The sequence below is a fragment of the Pelophylax lessonae genome, assembly GCF_965119305.1.
Source record: "Pelophylax lessonae genome assembly, chromosome: 2".
NCBI lineage: Eukaryota > Metazoa > Chordata > Amphibia > Anura > Ranidae > Pelophylax > Pelophylax lessonae.
This window is the reverse complement of record NC_138769.1, coordinates 191,415,082-191,440,344: the sequence shown is the minus strand read 5'-3', so window position 1 is coordinate 191,440,344 and position 25,263 is coordinate 191,415,082. Positions and strand designations below refer to the sequence as shown.

The window sequence follows — 25,263 nt, the reverse complement described above, 5'->3', positions numbered from 1 at the left end:
ACAGAGTACTGTTACGCTTTGGCTTTTCCGGCGCTTTTCTACACACGATAAGAACTATGTATGCATCCCCCGAGGCTCAGGTGGTCATAGCGGGTCAAATATCACAACCTTTTAAATTGTACAAGGGTACCAGACAGGGGTGCCCTCTGTCACCCCTGCTATTTAATCTGGCTATGGAACCATTGTCCAGATACATGATGCACCACCCTGGGCTCCGGGGGATCAAAGTGGGTGGAGAAGAACTCCGTACGGCAATGTTTGCGGACGACGTTCTCATATTTACCGCGGACCCTGGGCACGATCTCCCACTTATTCAGGACATGTTCGCAGAATATAGATTGTGCTCCGGTCTGCGTATAAACTTCACCAAAAGTGAAATCCTCCCACTTAATACAACTAGTACTCCGCAATGGGCTTCCTCTTCCCTTCTTCAGGTTAACTCCAGTCATATCACCTACCTGGGCATTAAAATAGGACGATTCTCCTCATCCCTATACCGTCTAAATTTTACACCGGTTGTCGATAAAATGTGCGCAGAACTTAAGACGTGGGCGAATTTACCCCTCTCCTTTATCGGTCGGTGTCACCTATACAAAATGGCCACCTTCCCCAAACTCCTTTATCCCCTCCAAACTTTACCACTTCTCCTGAAACATGCGGATGTCACCAGGCTGAGCAAAGCCGTCTCCTCTTTCATATGGAACGGGAAACGCTCTAGAATATCGTTGGCCAAATTGCACTTAAATAAACGGGAAGGGGGCGTGGATCTACCTGATACTCGTTTGTATAATGTGGTCTGCCTTGTGAGGAACTGTATGGACTGGTTGAGCCGTGAATCCAGATATACTAATTATGCCTTAGATTCAGAACTAGCCGCTCCCTGGAACCTGGCGGCGCTGCTGCACTGTGGAACGGCGGATCTTCCGGTGTCGCTGCGCGGCAACTTGTTGCTCAGGGATACTGTGATGGCTTGGAGGGACCTGAGGAGACGTTGTAAGTTGCCTCAGCGACTCTCCAGGTGTTTGCCTATCTGTAATCATCCCATGTTCCCGCAGGCCCAGCAGTGCTCAGCTTATGGGGATTGGACTGAGCGAGGGATTACTAGATTTGCTCAATTGTTTGATGAATGTTCGGGTATGCCTCTCCCTTTCGACACCTTTTCCACTCGCTTTAATCCGCCGAAGGGTCACTACTTATACTATAGACAATGCCTTAGTTTCGTGGACTCAATCTGCCGAACACCCCAAAAACGCTTTGCCACCTCGCTACTGGATACGTGGCTACAGCAGGGTAAACATAAGATTTCCCATCTATACAAACCCGTTCTTATTGCATTCTCCCAAAACGTCTCGAACCAAGTGGCGAAGTCATGGAATACTATACTCCACTCTGATACAGCAAACCAACGCATATTGTTCGGATATCTCACCACCCGCCGCTACATCACAAACGAGTTCTGGCGGGAACAGCAACTTAAAATTATGCATAGAGCTTATTTCCCCCATATACGGTGGTCTACAGATGTTTCCCATCACTTTTGCACGCTGTGTAGATGCCAATTTCCTTCCTTGCTCCATAAACTTTGGATGTGCCCCCCAATCGCCTCCTTTTGGGACAAGGTTCTAAGGTATATATCGAAAACTACGGGTCTACTGCTACCAAAAGACATTTACCTCCTACTGTTTGGTGACCCCTCATTGCCTGGCTTTCATAAAACCAAAAACTCCCAGAGTCTCTTCTCCAATAACAAGCCCTGGATACTCTCCTGCCTCATGATAGCTCGCAGGCTGATCCTTAAGCGGTGGTTGGAGCCCTCTCCTCCCACAATCATAGACCTTTATGCTGACCTACTGACTCTGCGAGAACGAGAATCTACGGGCCTGCAGCACACCCCCTCTGCCAACGCACTACGATTCACCAGGAAATGGAATCTTTTCTCCGCAGCGGCAGGGGACTCTCATGGCAGACCTAGTCTGGACAGCTGACCATTTACGGATGTACAGGAACAGATTGTCTCCCTTTCTTCACATCCTGACGCCTCTTCTCCTCTAACGATCTTAAGTACAGGATCAATCTATCACTATGAGGCATCGAGGCAGACCATACTGTTCGTTGGGGATAATGTTATTATAGTTGTTGTCTAGCTGTGTTGTTCTAGCCACATTTTACTGTTTTATTGGTACAGAGAGCAGCTGAGACGGTGCCCGCTGGTATCACTTAACGTTGCCTTATACTTATGCTCCCCATAGGAGCGCATCTAGGGGGCATTGCCCCCTCCTATGCAGTACATATCTGGACTACAAGCATGTGTCTGGCTTCCCACTCTCTCCCCCTCCCCTTCCCCCTCCTTTGACCCTACCTCCTCCCCTCCCTATCTCCAAAAAAAAAAAAAAAAAAATATAACAAATTGCCTTACTTGTTTGATGTTGCTGATCATTTTGGTCACGACAAATTGTCGTTATATTGTCTCTGGAGTTCTCGCGCAAATTCGCATATTTTGTTTCATGACCGATAGTCATATACTTTGTAATCATATCACTGAAAAAGTTTTTCTGGTTATAATGTACTTCTGCTGTAATGCTTTGAACTTCAATAAAATGTTATAAAAAAAAAAGAATAGCCAAGCCGTGTGCACATGGCTTGGCTATTCTGAACAATGCAAGCTGCCTATAGAGTCTAGTGAAAAACTTGCTCCAAAAAAACAGCTAGAAAGGTCGCATATGTGAGTGGTCCCGAGTTTCTGTTCCGGTTGTGGAAGTCTGAGGGAAGTTGATTATTATCTGCCTGTTTGCTCTTTCACGAGAGTGATTGAGCCTATGGAGCTGGTGAGTGGGCATTGCTTATCCCCCTTCAGAGCACAGTGGTGACGGTTTGGTGATCCCATACATCCACACCTACAATCTGCTCCTTCTAACCGATGCTTGTGGACTAGGACTGCATATCAATTTATGAACTGTACCTCATTGGTGTTTATTTATTTCTGTCAGTGCTTGCTGACGAAGTGGTAGGGGCTGGATTATGGTCTCCCCTTGTGCTACAGGAATATTTTACCATATGTGTGTTTGATTATTCTTTTATATATATACGTTTTTATTAAGTAGCAGCATTAACCACACTATTGTGAGAGATATCTCCTCATTAAGCGCTTGGTTGCTTGCAATTAGTTTGGTTTCCGTGTGTTGTAAGCAGTTTATTCATGTATGACAATCCAGCAAGGCTATTGGCCCAACCTCCCTGCACATTTTAGTTTAATTTTGCAAATGGCATCTAGCAGACTTGCTTCACCATAAAAAGTTTTCTAATAATGCTTCTAAAGAGGCAAAGTAGTGTTTGGTAGCTGGAATGGAGATTGTCCTGAATAGTAAGGTTGTCTGGGCCAGGGGACCTATTATACAGCAAAGATTGATTATATGTAGAAAGTTGTTTAAATCTACTTCAAAGGGTTGAAATACTAGGGTATCATCTTGCAAGTTGTATAAAGAACTATAGTACCAACTAAAGACCTCTGCTATACTCTGTGGATAGTAAACATTGTCTCTGGTTGTTAAGTGAATAATATATGGAATCTTTGTTTTAAAGAGAAAGCTTTGTAGAGGAAATCATTTTCAATCTCCTGGTTGTTTTCTCAAAGACATTGAGCGGGAACATTCTGAGATCATGCATTAGCCTAAGCCTTGTGAGCTTGGAGCTTCTATTCCTAGAAGGGGATATTTTATTTTGGGTTTCTAAAGAGTTTATTTCTGAAAAAGGTGCATCAATTTGTTGTTGCTTCCTTGTCCTCACACCTAATTTAACAAAAATACCTAGTATATATGCCTTGCGCGCATTCCACAATGTAAATGGTTTATCAATAGAAGGAGCATTCATAGAAAAGAATTCAGCTAAATGACTTTCCCAAACCTGCCTAGTGAGGTCTAATTGAATAAGTCGTGGGCTGGAATGCCACACAAATGCAGTCGTATTTGGAAATGAGTCACAAGCCGTAGTAAGCACCAAGACCTGATCTGACTATGTAATATTGTTGATTGAGGACATGGTAGTTTTCTGGAGGAGCCATTTATCTGCTAGAAATAATAATTAACTCATGTATAAGTGCAATGTCTAGTAGAAAGGAAAGTAAATTCTTTCTCATTTGCATGTGTACATCACCAAATATTGTAAAGATCTGGGGTAAGGAGAAATTGTTGAAGCGATTGGGTCACCCTTGTGGTGGAAGCAGTGGAGCGTAGCTTTGGATCGGGAGTAATATTGAAATCACCACAGATCCTTGTTAAAATTTATTAATGTTACTTATCAAGCCATTAAAAAATTGTGATTGATAAGCATTCGGTAAGTATACAGTCCCCAGCATGTAGCGCACAGAGTTGATACTGCGGATTAAAATAATGTAGCAGCCAGAAGGACCACTTAATTTTGTATGCAGTACAAAAGAAACAGTGTCCTTGATAGCTATCATGACTCCCCTTTTCTTAGCAGGCATGTTCGCAATGAAGAGATAAGGGCGATTTTTATTAGAGCATTTAGGAGGAGAAAATTGGTGGAAATGCATCTCTTGCACACATAGTGCATCACATTGGTGGGTGATAGCTTCTTTCCATAAAAAAAGCCCATTGGACTGGATGGCTCATTCCATGTGCATTATTATTATTATACATTTGACAGTCATAGGTGTTGAGTATTGGAAGAGCTTTGTGAAAAATGACAATGAAACAACTCAGAGGTAGCCAAGGTTGGTTTCGCCAATGCATCTTCGAACAGAATATGAGGATGTGGGTTCTTCTTGTAGTTAACTTCAAAAAGGATGGAGGCCAAGGAAGTAAAATGCATAAGGCTCTGGCATGGTAATTGAAACAGAGGGTTAAACAGAGTAAAACAATAAACCAGTCAATCAAACAAATAAGTAAAAAGGGGGGTTACTTGGACTTGTGTACAGTGTATTGCTGCTCTAGTATTGGGGGTAAAAAGTTCAGCAGGTGGATGCTCCTTATGGCCAGGACATAAAAGAGAATAGGTATTGTTTATGAGATGGTCTGGGCAGGTAATGGATTCTATCAATATTTAGCTTAGAGGGGTTGTGAGCAGGAAGTACTGCTGAAAGCATAGTAGACATGCAGAGTCCTGCCTGTTGCACAGGGAAACCCCTAATTTTAACAACATTTTGCCTAGATCTATCCTAAAGATTGGCTAGCTTTGCCTTAATCCAGAGATGGTCTTCCTCATTAGTGTCATGAGCATCGACCAGATCATTAATGGAGGTATCATATTCCCCATCTCGGTCTCAATGTGATCAACTCTGTCTCCCACTGCTGTAAGCTGAGAACAAATCTTTGCACACATTGCATCATATCAGCGTGGGGTATGCTTCTAAGGGAGATGAGCATATCTTTTAAAGTTATGTCTAACACAGTCCTGCTTAGAGCTCACCTCATCCTTATGGTGGTTCTGGTCATTCATCCTAAATCCTGATTTCTCAAGGCTCCCCAAAACAAGAGCAGAGAGCTGTGAAGCTAGAGGCAGTTTTGCATTATGTCTGTAGGCATGACTCCTGTCATACTGTGAAGAACAAGAAGCTGCTGATGGCAGGCAAGAGGAGCTGATGTCACTTTGTCTGTGCTGCTGCTGAGGCTGGGAAAAGTATGGGGAAAGCTTCTGGGGCCGGTGATCTTTTTTATTCTTCCTTATCATGATGGTTGAAGTGGGGAGAGGGGAACTGCTGTACCAGACTGTGATTCAAGTGCCCTGTGGAGCTGGAATCAGCTGCAGTTCCCCATTGAGCGCCGGAGCTCCAGTTTCAAGCTGGTATCTCAGCCAGCTTAAGCCATGCTTTCCAAGATTTTAAGTTTTGTTTTTGATTAAATTGATTCATTGCAGAAAAAAAGGCAATGCATTCCATAGACCATACACACTTCTCCTTTATCAGGGCTGAATCATTTTAACTGTGCTCGGGTAGCAGTTACTAAACAAATCTGCACTGTGATTCATTTCAGGAGGGCAAGTTAAAGGCTAAAGTCCATTTTTTTTAAACTCCAGCTTCTTTGTGTACCAATATACCATTAACCTCTTTACAACTGCCTGCCGCAGATGTACTGTGGCAGGCAGCCGCTCCTGCGCAAACCGCTGTCACTGTATGTCGGTCGCGAGGAGGCGGCTAGGGGGCGAGCCCATGCCGCGCTCCCACCTCTGCTCATCAGCGGGGAAGCCGATGCATTGGGCAGGTGGCTCCGATTGCTGCCTGACACCGGCGATCGTTCCCCACTAATAGAGAAGAATGGTCAGCTGTTGTAAACACAGCTGACCGTTCTTCTCCCTGTAATGATCATAGAGCCCCTGTGATCCTTCTGTATAGGAACATAGGTCTCTATGGTCATTTCACAAGTCGTGCCCGCAACAGTTAGAATCACTCCCTAGGCTCACATTTAACCCCTGGAGCACCTACAATGTTAACCCCTTCCCTGCCAGTGTCATTATTACAGTAACAGTGCATATTTTTAGCACTGATTACTGTAGTAATGTCACTGGTCCCCCCAAAAGTGTCAAAAATGTCAGTTAGGGGTCCGATCTGTCCACCTCAATGTCGCAGTCCCACAAAAAATCGCAGATCACCGCCATTACTAGTAAAAAAAAAAAAAAAACAATAAAAATTACATAAATCTTTCCCTTAGTATAACTTTTGCGCAAACCAATCAAAATACGCTTATTGCAATTTTTTTTTAACAAAAATATGTGGCAGAAAACAAATTGGCCTAAAATGGTAAAAAAAATTAGATTTTTGATTTTATTTTTTTTTGGGAATGTTAAATAGCAGAATGTGAAAAATATTGATTTTCTTTCAGAATTGTCGCACTTTTTTTGTGTATAGCGCAAAATTTTTTTTTACACAGGTGATAAAATACCACCAAAAGAAAGCTCTACTTGTGGGGAAAAAAGGATGTAAATTTTGTTTGGGTACAGCTTCGCATGTCCGCGCAATTGTCCGTTAAAGTCACGCAGTGCCAAGTTGAAAAACGTGGCCTGGTCATTAAGGGGGCAAATGCTTCGGGTCTTAAAGTGGTTAATGTACCTCTCCTTGCAGAAAAGAAAAAGTTTCTTCGTCTTAGCCTCCAGTGTCTCCTATATAAAACTCCTCCATTACTTCCCAGTATTTGTCCTCAGGACATTAAAATCATTGCACAGAAGTAGTTCAGCATCTCACCTCTTTAACAAACATCCTGCAGCTATCCTCCCCCTCTAGGAGATTGCTCTCGCCCACCTCTGTAGGCCTCCCCAATGCAAAAAAAGTAAATGAGCATTATTCTGACTAAATAGATATTCAATGTCTTCTTCTGCTGTTTGATTATTTTGTACTTTACCTTCATCTTGCATAAATCATTCATTTGGCAGAGGGTGCAGGAGCTGAGCAGTCACATAATAGCCTATGTGGAGCAGAGCTGTAGTATTGAAAACAGGAGAAATGTGTCCCTGGAAGTCTGTAAAACTCACCAAACACTATACAGTCTGATTTTACAATCTCCTTTTGATCTACCATCAACTATGTAGAGGTAGTATAGTAAAACACGCCCTATTCTGTGATGCAATAAGGCAGGGCATGATCCAGTTTCCTGGAAGGTTACAAGATGTCACAGGAATCAATGGACTCAAAATTGATTTTTTTTTTACATTTTTAACAGAGAGGTGCAGATTAAAATCTGCCAAATACTAGGTAAGTGAGAGATAAGCACATTGGGACGATTTGAGCAGGAAAGACATTAGAAAAGGCTTCTAATTTACATGAAAAGTATATTTTTTCCTTCAAAGTTGAACTTAGGCTTTAATACAGCGTTTGTGAACAAAGCAATGGACTACATTTGGTATCTTTTCACCTGAATCTATTTAAGTGCAGTCAATATTCCTATATATTCCTATACAGTGTATATTACTATATATAACAGAGCCTGATAAAGTGGGAGTGTGTTTGGCTCCTGAAACACATTGTTTTTTTCTGCTATAAATCATTTTTGTCATTAAAAACCTCAAACTCGTGGATGTTTGTTTGGCGCTCTGTTTGAATTGTTTATATGAGGGTTATCTTATTATAACATCTTAGCCTTTACACTAAATTGCAGAGAAATCTCTCTAAAACTCTGTTGGCTATAATTTGGCAAAATGTAAGGAAAAACAGCTGCAAGAGATAACACTTGGTAGGACAAAAAGTGCATCCAGCATTGATCGCCGCAGGTAATCGCTGGCTGTGCAGATAGCTGTGAATAGCTGCCTCCTCTGGAGACCTGTCATTATAGTGAATGGGGCTGGTGGCTGAACCTATCCATCCACTCACAGCTGCAGTAGGAATCTGAAGATTCCTGCCACTGCAAATCACGTTGGCCTTAATGGCTGATGTGAATGTAGTAAAGCTAGCTATACTTATTTCTGATCTTATTTCATACATATACTAATCCCTACTGAATCCATCAACATTCAAGCCATGGTTGACCCTGTTGGCACTACCCAGCTTGACAAACTTTGATGTGAAAATCAAAGATGCTGGCCGGAAAGTTCTTGGTCAACAGTGGCTACAACCAGATGCAGTCACTTATTTTTGGTACTGTGATAGCCGCAGAAACAGGAGCAGCAGTTGTCAGACTACAATAGCCATCAGGCAAGATGCATAGATGGGAGAATCAAGTTATTATTCTCATTTAGCTTGTTGGGAAATGTGCATGTGCATGGTTAGCCTAAATTATGATAAAGATAAGGGGATAAGAGAGCAGATGACACATAAACAAAGAAATGGAGATGCAAGGGATCAAAACAATATACAGTCATTTGTAATAGTATAGACAATTTACTGACCCTATTTTTCATCTGGGATTTCCTTATTTATGACACTAGAATACACAAGAGAGTCGCCACTCTGCTATACTAAGTTTTTATTTAGAGTGCCTCCATATGTGTTAACCAACCAAATAATGCAGAAGTTTTCTATTGATTGTTGTGCCTCACTACAGTACCTTTCTCTTTTCATGGTATGATATGCTTTAAAGGGATTGTAAAGGCAGAAGGTTTTTCATCTTAGGGCATTCTATGTGCAGCAGCCCCCTTCATCCCCCCTAATACTTACCTGAGCCCATCTTTATCCAGTGATGTTGCAGGAGTGTCTAAGTAGGCCTTGGACTCCCCTCCTCATTGGCTGAAACAGCTGCATGGTGTGATTGGCTCCCACTGCTGTCAATCAAAATATGTCAGCCAATCAGGAGAGAGAGAGAGGGGCAGGGTCGGGTCATGGCTCCATGTCTGAATAGACACAGGAAGCCGTGACTCGGCTCGGGTGCCCCATAGCAAGCTTCTTCCTGTGGGGCCACTCAAAAGGAGGGAGGGGCCAGGAGCACAGAAGAGGGACCTGAGAAGAGGAGGATCCAGGCTGCTCTGTGCAAAACCAACTGCACAGAGCAGGTAAGTATACCATGTTTGTTAGTTAAAAAACAAAACAAGACTTTACAAGCAGTTTAAGTTATATAAATGTATAATTTTGTATAAGGATGCATTTAGACTTTTGTGGTGCATTACCACAGTACAATATTTGCACACCTGCATTGTGGTAAGGCAGCCTATTTGTTTTGAATGGGCTACCCTTGCACCACAAGGCAGGTTTTAATACACCAACAATCTTTTTTTTCATAGGAAGCCCCCACAATGTGCAGATGCATAGGAATGCACAGGGGGTGTGCCAGGTGTGCCTAAGCACACCCTAATCACTATATGTGATGCAGCTTTCCTTACTGCCCAGGCCCCCCCCCCCATGTTTCCCTTCCTGCCCTGCAGTGCTTCTGGCTCCTCTCCTCTCCCACAGGCTGCTGCATGGGATATTTCAGGATAGAGAGCAAGGGAAATGGTCTAGTAAATATGTCATTTACCAGCCCCTTCCATTCCTAAATAAACCCAGTCACTCACTCACTGTGTTCATTCATAATGGAAGCACAGTAAACTGCGTTTACTAGGCTTCAGTTTGTGAATGAACAGAAAGTCGCTCAGCACAGAGCACTTCCCAATTATTTACTATCCAGTGCAGCTGAGGCTGCAGAGAAAGGCATTTGTGTTTGAGCTTTGGGGTGCACACCCTAATGCAATAGGCTTTGCACACCTATGTGTAGATGGTTTACATCTGTGCATTTTGGTGTGCTAACACACATGTGCATTCTGATGTGCTGTTAAAGTACAATGGGGTACCATAAGTATCGTGCATTGTTGTAATATGCAGTCCGTTTTTAAATATGACGTCTTATTCCACAGTGATTGTGCAGTAAATGAGTAGTAAATGTCACATCCTCCACTCTATGCTAGGTAGAAAAAATTGTGAAATGCTCGCCCTATTGTTTTTCTTACAAATCTGTTAAAAAATAGAGAGATACAGCAGCCAGCTTCTACGCTAAAATCACTATGGAAACAAAAGCATTAAAAGACAGATTTTCATGACTCAGCATTGTCTAGTATTGTCGAGTATGCACTGTTTTAACAGATTATTAGAATCCACTGAGAGTAAGAAGTGGCAATATTCACATGCTATTGTATGGAAGCATTTTCACCGTAAAGGTAACTGTGCATAACAACTTAGTTGTTTTATAATAGAATTTACAATCAAAATACCTTAGCTAAAGTGCAATTCTACCCAAATTTTTATTTTTTTATTTTTAGATTAGGAAGATAATTTAGAGTAAGGAGGATAAAACCTCTGTTAGGTTTTCATTACTCTGTGTGACCACTGAGATAGTTTAACCTCACTTCCCTTCTTTTCCTTTTCACACACACATACTATAAAATATAAAACAGCATTAGGCCAAATGCACAGTGATTGAGTTTTATTTGGACACACAATTATGAAGTTTTATTTTGACATTTAGACAAGGCACAAGTTTGTCTTCCTCAGGACAACAGTGACATGAAACAAAGTAACATACTTTATGTATATACGCCAGTGTTTCCCAAACTTTTTTTAGTCAAGGTGCCCTTTAAAATTATGGACAATCTCAAGACACCCTCCAAAATTATGGACAGTCTTGAGGCACCCCTTCATTAAATGTAAACACTATGCTAATAGTTTTACATAATGCAGCAATATACACAAATGTAGGAGACCCAACATTAGAGGTGCAGCTGGTATTGACCTATTCCAATGTTTCTATTCAATGGAGTATTCCAATGTTTCTCTTCTTCCTCAGTTTTTCTCCATCACTCAGCTCAAGTGACCCCAAAGCTGATGGAAGGAGGCAGGAGAGGGTCAAACAAGGATGCTATACAGGTGACTGACATCCCCCTTATTAACTGATGATGTCATTGGTTGTTAGGAGGTTGGCAGCTAGATGGTCGTAAAGGTGCAGAATGAAAACCTATGGGTTTGTGTAACTAAAAGGCAGGCTTCATCCACCCGCTGCCTTGTAATACATTTTTAGGCAATTTATAGGCATTTTGCCAAGGCACCCCTGAAGAAACCTCAAGGCACCCCAGGGTACCTGGGCACCCTGGTTGAAAAAGGCTGCCCTAGATTTATAGGAAAAACAATAGGGCCTGAATTTCACAATTGTTTTTTACCTAGCATAGAGTGGAGGATGTGACATTTACTACTCTATTACTGCACATTCACTGTGGAATAACACGTCATATTTAAAAACTGACAGCATACTACAGCAATGCATGATACTTATGGTACCCCATGATACTTTGCCAGCACACAACCATCTGCACATAGGTGTGTGCAGCCTTTTGCATTAGGGTGTGCATCCCAAAGTTTAAACACACAGTTCTGTTTATTTTCACTTTCAACACATTTCTATGGTGATTTTAGAATTGGTGTTTTTAGGCATTTCTCTTGATCTGTATCTTTGGTGTGGCAGGTTTCTCTACAGTGCCCCCTTGTATCTGCATCTCTGGCACAGCATGTTGATCTGCAGTGTCTCTTGTCCTTTTTTTAACCACTTAAAGTGGAGTTCCACCAATTTTTTTAACATTATAAAAATCAATTATATTTCTCAAATGATTACAGCAGTTGCTTAATGTGATGTTTTACCTATCGCCTAACAGTATATAATGTTTCATAAATGATATTTCCTATACACTAACCTTTACTTCACAGCAGTAGGGGGCTCCCATCTTAATTGTGGGCACTTGAAGCCCACACGTCGCTACTTCCTACAAGCAGTGCTGCTGGTTACCCAGCATGCACCTCTGAATCCCGCGCATGTGCAATGGACCAACAGCATAGCGTCCATCGTTGCCATCTCAACGGCGGCATCGTAGGAAGGTCCCGCCCCGTTGTTATGGCAACAACAACCGCAACTCGCTGTGCTAGCTTCTGGGCTCTGGTGAGGTAACAGTGAAGCCTTCTGTGAAGGTGGTGGTAATATCAACATCTAATAAATGTTTACTGTGGCTAACTACTGTGGCTATACTTGTAAGCTCTTCCTCTCATAGTGGGGTGCGGTCCGCACCGGGTGACACTACATGTTTCCCCAGCTGCCTGCAGTGCAGTCTTCACTTGTCACTCTGTGTTGAAGCTTTCGGCCGTACACCACCCCTCCTCCTCTTGCTATGTTTTCCTTCCTGTACACAGAGGGGGAGGAGGGGGAGGAGGCAGTCCGAGGCACCACGCTGCCTGGATAACATTCTCACAGGGCACCTGCACAGTAGCTGGCACAGTTTGAGATAGGAGAGAGAGAGAGACAGGGACCTCACCTTGCACTCCCTGGCACGCAGTACACTGTAGCCTCCTCCAACGGCCGCTGCCTACGGCTACCACGCATCATCAAATATCGCAATGTTTCCTTCCCACGGGCTCCAGGGAATGATGACTCACATCTCCCAGGAGCCCGTGCAGACACAGGAAGTGACGTACCTCGCCGCGGCGCCGAAGGAGGCAGAAAATTGCTTACCCCTAGCAACAGGGTAAGTGGAGCAAGAAAAAAATAAAAAAGTCACCAATACTGTGATCATTTGGGGAATAGATGCAAATTTTGTATTGTTGAAAAAATGGGTGGAACTCCACTTTAAGCCCCAGAAGATTTTACCCCCTTCCTGACCAGGGCCTATTTTGCGATTCGGCACTGCTTGACTTTAACGGACAATTGCACGGTCGTGCGATGCTGTACCTGAATGAATTTGACGTCCTTTTTTTCCCCACAAACAGAGCTTTCTTTTGGTGGTATTTGATCACCTGTGCGATTTTTTGATCATGCGCTATAAACAAAAAAAAGAGCGTCAGTTTTGCAAAAATAACAATATTTTTCACATTTTTTTATATGAAATTCGAAAATTTTTTAACATTTTAGGCCAATTTTTTTTTAACCATATGTTTGGTAAAAAAAATCGCAAAAAGCATATTTTGATTGGTTTGTGCAAAAGTTATTGCGTTTACTAACAAAGGGAAAGATTTTTGTCATTTTTGTTGTTTTTTTTTTACGCGTAATGGCGGCGATCTGCGATTTGTTTGGCGGGACTGCGACATTGGGACGGACAGATCGGACCCTTGACTGACATTTTTTACACTTTTGGGGTTACCAGTGACATTACTACAGTAATCAGTGCTATACATATGCACTGTTACTGTAAAAATGACACTGGCAGTGAAGGAGCTAACTGTATTGGAGAGGGAGGGGTTAAGTGTGTCCTAGGGGCGTGTTTCTAACTGTAATTGACTATGGCTTGATGTGTAAGAACAGGGATCAATGGTCCTACATAGTAGAACCGTTTGATCACCATTCTTACACAGGGGAGACTGACAGGCGGCTTTGTTTACACTAGCCGCCTGCCTTTCTCCGCTGTCACAGACGATCGCGAGTGCCCGGCGGACATCGGGTCTGCTGTCCACACACGCGGGGGGTCCGTGACCTAGCGGGAGCGCTCATCCGGCGGCGCGCTCTCGCTCCCAAAACCCTTACAGGCTAGCGACGTAACCCTACGTCGCTTTGCCTGTGAGGGGCTGACTGCCGACGTAAATAGTCGTGCGGCAGTCGGCAAGTGGTTAAAATGATTAAGTCTCATTTTAAAAAAAATAGAAAATAGCAAACATGTTATACTTACCTGCTCTGTGCAGTTGGTTTTGCATAGAGTGGCCCAGATCCTCCTCTTCTCAGGTCCCTCTTCGGTGCTCCTGGCCCCTCCCTCCAGTTGAGTGCCCCCCGTGTCTCTCCTGATTGGCTGACTGACTTTAATTGACAGCAGTGGGAGCCAATCGCGCCGCACTGCTGTCTTAGCCAATGAGGAGTGGAGTCCCGGGCAGCTGAGACACTCCTGCAACATCGCTGGATAGAGATTGGGCTAAGTTAAGTATTAGGGGGGCTGAGGGGGGCTGCTGCATACAGAAGATTTTTTTTATCTTAATGCATAGAATACATTAGGATAAAAAGAAAAATAACTTCTGCTTTACAATCCCTTCAAGGCCCCACTATTTTCACCTATCCCAGTCCTGATTCAGCCTTGGTGACCATCTTGCCTAGGTAGCATAATGCTCTGTCATGCATTTTTCTTGTCTCTGGCACTTGCCATTAGTGCCCAGGCTTGACTCCATCCTTCATTTATGATCATTCTGTACATATGCCTTTGCTGTTGTGCTTTCAATTTGGACATTTGTCAGGCTTTTTTTTTTGGCTGTAACATTGATGTTTGCACTTGATGCTGTCATTGCAGGTTTGTGGTAATAATTAAAGGAGTATTTTAGGGTATGTATATTGTTTAGTTTCACTTTACTGTTGTCCTAAAAAAAAAGAAAAAAATAAGCTTGTGCCTTGTCAAAAGGTCAAAATAAAACTTCATCATTGTGTGTTTATCTTTCAAGCCTCATGAGTGCAGCCTAATTTTTTTGATTATACAGTATGTACTGCACACTTTGCTGAGATGCCATTTTCTTTTAGATATACATGCAGTGGCAACTACTGGATTTTTTATATACAGTTGGTCTCCGGGTTACAAACAAGATAGGGTCTGTAGGTTTGTTTTTAAGTTGAATTTGTTTGTAAGTCGGAACAGGTACATTTTTTAAGCGTAGCTCCAGCCAAAACATTTTTTGGATAGCATTGGGAAGGTTTTTTTTTTTTTTTGCAGTCTGTACCCCTGTTCAGAAGATTTCACCTCACTTTCTGTCCCTATGACAATAGGAGTTTGAACATTTTGGGTTGTTGTGGAAAACAGGATTGGTGATAAAGCTTCAGTGGAGACACCTTTTTCCCATGATAACTCTTACAGGAGTGAATTTTCCTTTCTAGGGGGAGATTTCCTCTCACTTCTGGATGTTTATAGCCTAAGGACCGCCTGTACTGTAAATGTTCTTCTCTTTCACAATAAAATTATTTTATTGTTTTTTGTGTTTATTTTCCTTCAATGCATTTTCCAGGTGGTCACCAAAAGAAAGTGAGGAGAAATCTTTCAAATGCAATCACATTTATTTTTCCAATTCTAAAGTATATGTAAAACCATTACTTTTTTTTAGTTTTGGATGGAATGCTTAAGGAATAGAACCTTTTTTTAGAACCTCATTGGGTAGATTCAACCAAGTATTGGGAAATCTAAAATGTTTGAGTTGTCACCAAAACTGAGATGGTGGGGGGGCAATTTTCTAATAGAAACCCCTATTCTGGAGACAACTGTCGAAGAGGGTAATTCCTGTTGCATATCCAGGACAGGAAGTGAAGGGAAATTTTCCCAACAGAGCACAGACATCAACAAATAAACTGACTGAGGTTTTAACCCAATTTTTACTTCAGTCAAAGCAAAAAAAAAAAAAAGCTTTGGCTATACAATCACTTTATTTAATCATACCCAAGGCTGCATAAACTTAAATAAGGTATTATTATTTTTTATACTAATCTTTATTTTTCTTCTTTCCACTTTGCTATGAATTCAGGTTTTTAAATATTTACGGAGATATTTGTTTATTTTTATTTTTAGGTCTATCAGTTCATTAAATACATATTTTTACAGTTAAGGAGATATTATTTGTTTAAATGTGTGTTTAACTAGTTGCATTTTATTGTTAGGTCTACAGTATCTCTTCATTGAATAAATATTTTTACAGTTAAGAGAATATTATTTGTTTAAATGTGTGTTTAACTAGTTGCATTTTATTTTTAGGTCTACCTGGCCATTGAATAAATATATTTACAGTTAAGAGAATATTATTTGTTTAAATGTGTTTTTAACTAGTTGCATTTTATTTTTAGGTGTACCTGGCCACTGAATAAATATCTTTACAGTTAAGAAAATATTATTTGTTTAAATGTGTGTTTAACTAGTTGTGTTTTATTTTTAGGTCTATCTGGTCATTGAATAAATATTTTTACAGTTAAGGAGATATTATTTGTTTAAATGTGTGTTAAACTAGTTGTGTTTTTCTTTTTAGATCTATTGGGTCATTGAATAAATATTTTTTAAAGTGAGATGTATTCAAATAAAATTTCAGTTCAGCTAAATTCTATTACTGAAATAAAAGTAGAATGTACTAAATAAGAAATTACACTTCTGGTGCTAAATGTTAAGGACAAGGATTTAGAAAACACAGAAACAATGTATGGATTATTTCCTTCGTAAAAGCTGCATTGTTGTATGATTTTTAAGTTTTTCATTTGCATTTATAAATTTTGCACCTGCAGGTTTGTTCCAAAAAGCAATCATACAAAGTGGAACAGCCTTATCCAGCTGGGCAGTGAACTATCAGCCTGCCAAGTATACGAGGATATTGGCAGATAAAGTGGGCTGTGACATGCTGGATACTATTGACTTAGTTGAATGTCTTCGGGAGAAGAACTACAAAGAACTCATTCAGCAGTCCATCACACCAGCCACATACCACATTGCCTTTGGACCAGTCATTGATGGTGATGTCATTCCAGATGACCCACAGATACTCATGGAACAAGGGGAGTTCCTTAACTATGATATTATGCTTGGAGTTAATCAAGGAGAAGGCTTGAAATTTGTGGATGGCATAGTAGATAATGAAGATGGTGTTTCACTAAGTGATTTTGACTTTTCAGTCTCTAACTTTGTAGACAACCTGTATGGTTATCCAGAGGGGAAAGATACTCTCCGAGAGACAATTAAGTTTATGTATACTGACTGGGCTGATAAAGAAAATCCAGAAACAAGAAGGAAAACTTTGGTTGCACTTTTTACAGATCACCAGTGGGTGGCACCTGCCGTCGCAACAGCTGATTTACATGCTCGATATGGCTCTCCAACCTATTTCTATGCATTTTATCACCATTGCCAAAGTGAAATGAAACCAAGCTGGGCTGATTCTGCCCATGGTGATGAAGTTCCTTATGTATTCGGTATTCCCATGATTGGACCCACTGAACTCTTCAATTGCAATTTCTCAAAGAATGATGTCATGCTCAGTGCAGTGGTTATGACATATTGGACTAACTTTGCCAAAACTGGGTATGTAGTCCTTTTTCTTTTTTGCTATAATAATATTTGTTGTAGAGTTCTTTGTTATTTGTGCAGAAAATTGGCCAGAGTTCTATTTTAAAGCGGAGTTCCACCCAAAAGTGGAACTTCCGCTTTAGGTGGTTCTAACCCCCTGACATGCCACATTTGGCATGTAATTTTTTTTGGGGGGGAGCGGGTACCTAGTTTTGACAGGTACCCGCTCCCACTTCCGCTCGGAGCGCCGTGGCGCCCTGAGCGGAAGTTCTCCTCTCCCCCTCCCTCCCTGCAATCTTCTGGGACATGTCAGAGGTCCCAGAAGATTTTCGGCCAATCACGGCGCGTAGCGCAACTCGCGCATGCGCAGTGCGTACCCGGCTGTGAAGCCACAAACTGTCACAGCCGGGTGCCCACACCAGTGATGCCGGCACCGCAGAGCAGAGAGGAAGAAGAGCGAGGCTTCGGGCGGCCGCATCGCTGGACCGTTGGACAGGTGAGTGTGTGAGGCTGGAACTCCGCTTTAAGAAGCAACCAACTGGAAGATTCAAATTGTTTTCAATACATAGGGAAAAAATACTGCATGGTTTCAAAGATCTTAGGCATGTTCAGCCTTTTTTAAATTGATACAAATATTAAATTCTGAATTTTATAAATATTGTACATCTAATGTTAAAAATATTAGCTAGTTTTAATCATGAGCCATACTTAAATGTACCTTTCTGTCTATCAAAAGGCACATTTCTGTAACTTTGCAGAAAAAAAAAAAAAACTCAGATGGCAAATTGGCACCATCCTCTGACAGAAGTTATGAGCTGGCTCTAGGTTTAATGCTGGGTAAGCAGGGGCTCAAAATTGGACAAAAACCATCTGTTCAGGTCCTCATCCAACAGAAGCCATTCTCACAACTAAAAAAAAAAAAATATAGTGTGTACCCAGGTTAAGTGAAAATTTAGTTATAGATAGAGTATACAGGACCAAATCACCCACACTCATTCTGAGTTTAGTATACAGAACCAAATCACCCACACTCATTCTGAGTTTAAAATTCAGATTTCATTCCTAAAAAGCTTTTCTTATGAAATAATGCAAAAACATGCAGATTGGGGCAGTATAAGTATACATATCTGAGCAAACATGAGTTATAATCAAATCTTAGGAAATCCCCCCCAAAAAAGCCTGCCATGATTTATCTGAAACACAATGGGCCACGAGTAGGGTTGAGCGGACACCTAGATGTCCGTGTTCGACGGGTTCGGCCGAACTTTAAAAAAAAGTCCGGGTCCGTGTCCCGGACTTTTACCGAACTTTTCCCGGACACCGAACCCCATTGAAGTCAATGGGGACCCGAACTTTAAGGCACTAAAATGGCTCTAAAACACCAAAGGAAAGGGCTAGAGTGCTGCAAATGGCAGCAAAACGTAATTAAGAGCATGGCAAGTGCTCTGCAAACAAATGTGGATAGGGAAATAACTTAAAACAACAAAAAAAAACAGAAAAATAAAACAATGTTCTTCTTCATCTCTGAAGGACGAGGCCCATATGGAGTAGGAGGGAGGTTGAGGTGGTGGTGGATGTGGCGGTGACATAGGCGTGCGCACAGGGTGTGCTGGGTGTGCCTGGGCACACCCTAATCACCTAGGGCACATAGCATTGCCAGTGAGGAGATGGGAAAGATCTCCCTGGGACCTGCTCTGCTCTATTTCTCCTTGCCTACAGGTACATGGCCCCGATACATTACTCTCCCTGCTGGCAAACACATGCATGTGTATTTCAACTTTGGGGTGCACACCTTAATGCAATAGGCTGCGCACACCTATGGGCGGTGTAGGTGGAAGCGGCGGTGGAGGAGGACCAGGGCCGGATTAACAGCATCATGGGCTTGGTGCTGAGGATTTTGAAGGGCCTTAAGGGCCGTGCCTTGCCATGCACCCAGAGGAGGAAGGGTGCAGCCATGCATGCCTAATTCAACATGGGATGCTGTCTCTGAAGCCCATAAACACATCCATGCATCGCCAACTGTCCCTCCTTGTCCGGCCTTCACGCTGTGTGGGGAGGTTCTGAGGGTGCTGCCTGGGGAAGCGAGCATAGAAGCCAGACTTCTGTGTTTACAAGTGACAGAAGAGCGGTAACAGTGAATATGGCCAACCCGGGGCCTATATAAAAGGTAGGGGCCTGGAGCTGCAGCTCCAATAGCCCCTACATTAATCTGGCCCTGAGGAGGAGGACGAGGTAGCCAACACTGCTTCTTTTCAAAAATTTTAAATGAGGGTACACCCCAAAAGAGTGAGAAAGAGCAAAAATGGAACAATGGGTGGGTAAGGTCGGTATCCATTGCTATTCTGCATAAGGTACGGAAAAGTCCCGTGGGATCCATGCCTGGTTCATTTTAATGAACGTGAGCTTGTCCACATTGTCTCTGGACAGGCGGCTGCGCTTGTCTGTTATAACGCCCCCAGCCGTGCTAAATACCCGTTCAGATAATACACTGGCTGCAGGGCACGCCAGCACCTCCAAGGCGTAAAGGGCAAGCTCAGGCCATGTGCCCAATTTGGAGACCCAGAAGTTGAAGGGGGCAGACCCGTCATTCACTACATGTAGGCGTGTGCACACATACTGCTCCACCATGTTGGTAAAATGCTGCCTCCTGCTAAGACGTTCCATCTGAGCTGCTGGTGCTGCTGTTTGTTGTGGCGTGCTGACAAAGCTTTTCCACATTTCGGCCATGCTAACCCTGCCTTCTGAGGTGCTGGCGGTGCCCTGGTTGCGTTGGCGACCTCCTCCTCCTCCTCCTCTGCCTTGTGCTTCCACTGTGGCCCCGCTGTCAGATGGGAATGCCAGCAGCATGGCGTCTACCAGCGTGCGCTTGTACTCGCGCATCTTGCGATCGCGCTCCAGTGAGTGAATTAAGGACGGTACGTTGTCCTTGTAACGGGGATCCAGCAGCGTGGCCACCCAGTAATCAGCACAAGTTAGAATGTGGGCAACTCGGCGGTCGTTGTGGAGACACTGCAGCATGTAATCGCTCATGTGTGCCAGGCTGCCCAGAGGCAACGAAAGGCTGTCCTCTGTGGGAGGTGTATCGTCCGTGTCCTCTGTATCCCCCCAGCCACGCACCAGTGATGGCCATGAGCTGGCCTGGGTGCCACCCTGCTGTGAACATGGTTCCATCTCCTCCTCCAGCTCCTCCTCCTCCTCATCCTCCTCATCCTCCAGAACTGTGCCCCTGCTGGACAATTGCGTCCCTGGCGTTTGCGTGTGCAGGAACCCACCCTCGGAGCCCCTTGCGAATGACTGCCCTGAAAGCCTTGGAAATGTTACCTCTTCATCCTCCTCCTCCTCCTCATCCTGTGCCACATCCTCTTCCATCATCGCCCGAATTGTTTTTTCAAGGAGGCATAGAAGTGGGATAGTTAAGCTGAGAACGGCGTCATTGCCACTGGCCATGTTGGTGGAGTACTCAAAACAGCGCAACAAGGCACACAGGTCTCGCATGGAGGCCCAGTTATTGGTGGTGAAGTGGTGCTGTTCCGCAGAGCGACTCACGCGTGCGTGCTGCAGCTGAAACTCCACTATGGCCTGCTGCTGCTCGCACAGTCTTTCCAGCATGTGCAAGGTGGAGTTCCACCTTGTGGGCACGTCACATATGAGGCGGTGAGCGGGAAGGCCGAAGTTACGCTGCAGCGCTGCCAGGCGAGCAGCAGCAGGGTGAGAACGCCGAAAGTGCGCACAAACGGCCCGCACTTTCTGCAGCAGCTCTGACATATCGGGGTAGTTTTTAAGGAACCTCTGCACCACCAAATTCAGCACATGCGCCAGGCAAGGGATGTGCGTCAAACCGGCTAGGCCCAGAGCTGCTATGAGATTTCGCCCGTTATCGCACACCACCAGGCCGGGCTTGAGGCTCGCTGGCAGCAACCACTCATTTGTCTGCTGTTCCATGCTCCTCCACAACTCCTGCGCGGTGTGTGGTTTGTCCCCCAAACAGGCAAGTTGTAAAACTGCCTGCTGTCGTTTACCCCTGGCCGTGCTGAAGTTGGTGGTGAAGGTGTTACGCTGTCCGGATGAGGAGGCGGTAGAGGATGAGGAAGCGGAGTAGGAGGAGTTAGGAACAGGAGGCAAACTGAAGCGCCCTGCAATCCTCGGTGGTGGAAGGACATGCGCCAAATTGCTATCCGCCTCAGGCCCATCCGCCACTGCATTTACCCAGTGTGCCGTTAGGGAGATATAACGCCCCTGACCGTGCTTACTGGTCCACGTATCCGTAGTTAGGTGGACCTTGGCACAGATGGCGTTGCGCAGTGCACACCTGATATTTTCCCCCACTTGGTTGTGCAGGGAAGGGATGGCTTGCCTGGAAAAGTAGTGGCGGCTGGGCACGACGTACTGTGGGACAGCCACCGACATAAGGTTTTTAAAACTGTGCGTCTCCACCAGACGGAATGACAGCATTTCAAAGGCCAAGAATTTTGAAATGCTGGCATTCAGGGCCAGGGATCGCGGGTGGGTAGGGGGGTACTTCCTCTTCCTCTCAAGTGTTTGGGAGATGGAAAGCTGAACGCTTCCACGGGACATTGTGGAGATGGTTGTTGGTGACCCAGGTGGTGGTGTTGCTGACAGATCGTCTGTTTGCGGGGTGGCAGGTGCCGGTATCACTACAGATGTGGCTGGAGCGGCCGAGACTGCAGCAGAAGAGGAAGCAGGATGAGCCAGAGACGTTTCTTGGTTTTGAAGGTGTGTACTCCACTGCAGCTCGTGCTTTGCACTTAGATGCCTGATCATGCAGGTTGTGCTCAGGTTGAGAAGGTTTATGCCTCGCTTCAAGCTCTGATTGCACAGGGTGCAAACCACTCGTGTCCTGTCATCAGCACATTTTCTAAAGAACTTCCACGCTAGAGAACTCCTTTGAGCTGACTTTGGTGCGCTCGTTCCCTTGCTGCGTTGGGCAGTAGCGGGCGTAGTGTCTAGGGCACGGCCGCTCCGCTTCTGCACCCTGCTCCCTCTTCTGCTGTGCTGGTGGCTCTGTGCGACCACCGCCTCTTCCTCCAAACTACTCAGGTCACCTGCATGACGTTCATTCCATGTGGGGTCGAGGACCTCATCGTCCTCCACATCATCTTCCACCCAGTCTTCACCCCTGCCCTCCTTGTCGGTCTCCACAATGCTGAACGCCGCAGCAGTTGGCACCTGCGTTTCGTCATCATCGGAGACGTGCTGCGATGATCCTTGCATGTACTCATCTTGAGAAATAAGTGGTTGGGCATCGCTGCACTCAATCTCTTCCACTTCTGGGGCAGGGCTAGGTGGATGGCCCTGGGAAACCCTGCTGACAGAGTCCTCAAAAAGAATAAGAGACTGCTGTATGGCTTGGGGCTCAGACTGCTGGCCTGATTTGCAAGGGGGTGAGGTGAAAGACGGTTGGACATTGGCTGCAGGTGCCAACTCTGACCTTTCTGCAGTAGACTGGGTGGGAGACAATGTGAAGGAACTGGAGGCACTGTCAGCAGCAAACCAATCTACTATCGCCTCAACTTGTTCTGGCCTCATCACTTCTAGGGGCGTTTGATGCCCTACCAAATACTGATGCAGGTTCTGTCGCCTACTCACACTTGAGGAAGGTGTTTCACTTGTGCGTGTAGCTGGCACAGATCGACCACGTCCTCTCCTTGCAACAGGAGCTCTACCAGCAGCACCACGACCCAGGCCACGGCCCTTATTTGACGGTCTCCTCATATTTCTGTAATTTAAGATCTTGCCCTAGAAAGGTTTTTATTGAATAGCGGAATAGGAAATATGATCCAAAAAAGTGTATGTATCTCGCACGTACAAAACCACACTAGGCCCCAATTACTATTGTTTCTACCCCTAAAAGGATGGATGAGGATTAGGAGGAGTATGGAACAGACAGCACCCTCAAATCTTCAGAAGTATGAGATGAACCCCAAAAACTTGGAAAGGTGGATCTCACACGTACCGACACAGACTATCCCGCAATTCAATTGATCCTCAAAGGTTTTTATTGAATAGCGGAATAGGAAATATGATCAAAAAAAGTGTATGTATCTCGCACGTACACAACCACACTAGGCCCCAATTACTATTGTTTGTACCCCTAAAAGGATGGATGAGGAGTAGGAGGAGGAGTATGGAACAGGCAGCACCCTCAAATCTTCAGAAGTATGAGATGAACCCCAAAAACTTGGAAAGGTGGATCTCACACGTACCGACACAGACTATCCCGCAATTCAATTGATCCTCAAAGGTTTTTATTGAATAGCGGAATAGGAAATATGATCAAAAAAAGTGTATGTATCTCGCACGTACACAACCACACTAGGCCCCAATTACTATTGTTTGTACCCCTAAAAGGATGGATGAGGAGTAGGAGGAGGAGTATGGAACAGGCAGCACCCTCAAATCTTCAGAAGTATGAGATGAACCCCAAAAACTTGGAAAGGTGGATCTCACACGTACCGACACAGACTATCCCCCAATTTAACTGATCCCCAAAGGTTTTTGATTAAATAGCGGAATAGAAAATATGATCCAAAAAAAGTGTATGTATATCACACGTACACAACCACACTAGGCCCCAATTACTATTGTTTGTACCCCTAAAAGGCTAGGAGTAGGGGGAGTATGGAACAGGCAGCACCCTCAAACCTTCAGAAGTATGAGATGAACCCCAACAACTTGGAAAGGTGGATCTCTCTCACACGTACCAACACAGACTATCCCCCAATTTAACTGATCCCCAAAGGTTTTTGATTAAATAGCGGAATAGAAAATATGATCCAAAAAAAGTGTATGTATATCACACGTACACAACCACACTAGGCCCCAATTACTATTGTTTGTACCCCTAAAAGGCTAGGAGTAGGGGGAGTATGGAACAGGCAGCACCCTCAAACCTTCAGAAGTATGAGATGAACCCCAACAACTTGGAAAGGTGGATCTCTCTCACACGTACCAACACAGACTATCCCCCAATTTAACTGATCCCCAAAGGTTTTTGATTAAATAGCGGAATAGAAAATATGATCCAAAAAAAGTGTATGTATATCACACGTACACAACCACACTAGGCCCCAATTACTATTGTTTGTACCCCTAAAAGGCTAGATGAGGAGTAGGGGGAGTATGGAACAGGCAGCACCCTCAAACCTTCAGAAGTATGAGATGAACCTGTCACGGGGTAATGTGGCAGAGCCTGACGTAAGAGGAGTGGCTTACCGGGTAACTGGCGTGGCACAGGTTCACCAGAGGCGCGGAGTCTAAGTGTAAGCCGGTCTTCACCAGGGCCCCAGAAGGTGGGGATGGATTTGGCTGCTTGCTAACACCAGGTCGCGGCCCCCCGGATTCCCTGGGAGAGCCAGGAACAGATCCAGGACCAATAGCCGGTAGCAGGTAAACAGATCAGGACGAGACAGGAGGATAGTCAGGACAAGCCAAGATCAGGGCGGGCAGCAGGTAATCAGAATCCAAAGACAAGCCGGGTCAGGTAAACAGGAACAGCAGATATAACAGGCACAGGATACAGGAGAGCTGAAGACAACACAGCAAAGTGCAGTGCTGCTGGGCTGTTTAAATAAGGCAGCCTGTTTGCCAATTACAGCAATTAGTCTGCTCTAGGTTAACCCTTTAGGAGACTCATGACAGCACATCAGTGTGCTCAGGAAGCATTCCTAACAGCGCCTGCGCAGGGTATTGAGTCTCTGACATTGCCCCCCCCTTAAGGGCAACCTCCGGGTGCCCAAAAGGTTCCTTTTGTGGGGATGGTTGCGGAAGAAATTCCGGATTAAGTCCTGGGCATGGAAATTCTGTACCGGTTCCCAGGAATTTTCTTCGGGGCCGTAGCCCCTCCACTTAACCAGGTAT

General features: G+C 44.2%; 1 protein-coding gene across 2 annotated transcripts in view; it reads left to right on the top strand.

The window, feature by feature from the left end:
* NLGN4X (neuroligin 4 X-linked) overlaps nucleotides 1-25,263 on the top strand; it is a 333,330-nt gene that overhangs the window by 262,470 nt on the left and 45,597 nt on the right. For both annotated transcript variants that reach the window (XM_082245258.1, XM_082245257.1), the window contains one exon: nucleotides 16,611-17,400. In XM_082245258.1, coding sequence (XP_082101384.1) covers nucleotides 16,611-17,400 — 790 coding nt within the window. The remainder of the gene's footprint in view (nucleotides 1-16,610; nucleotides 17,401-25,263) is intronic.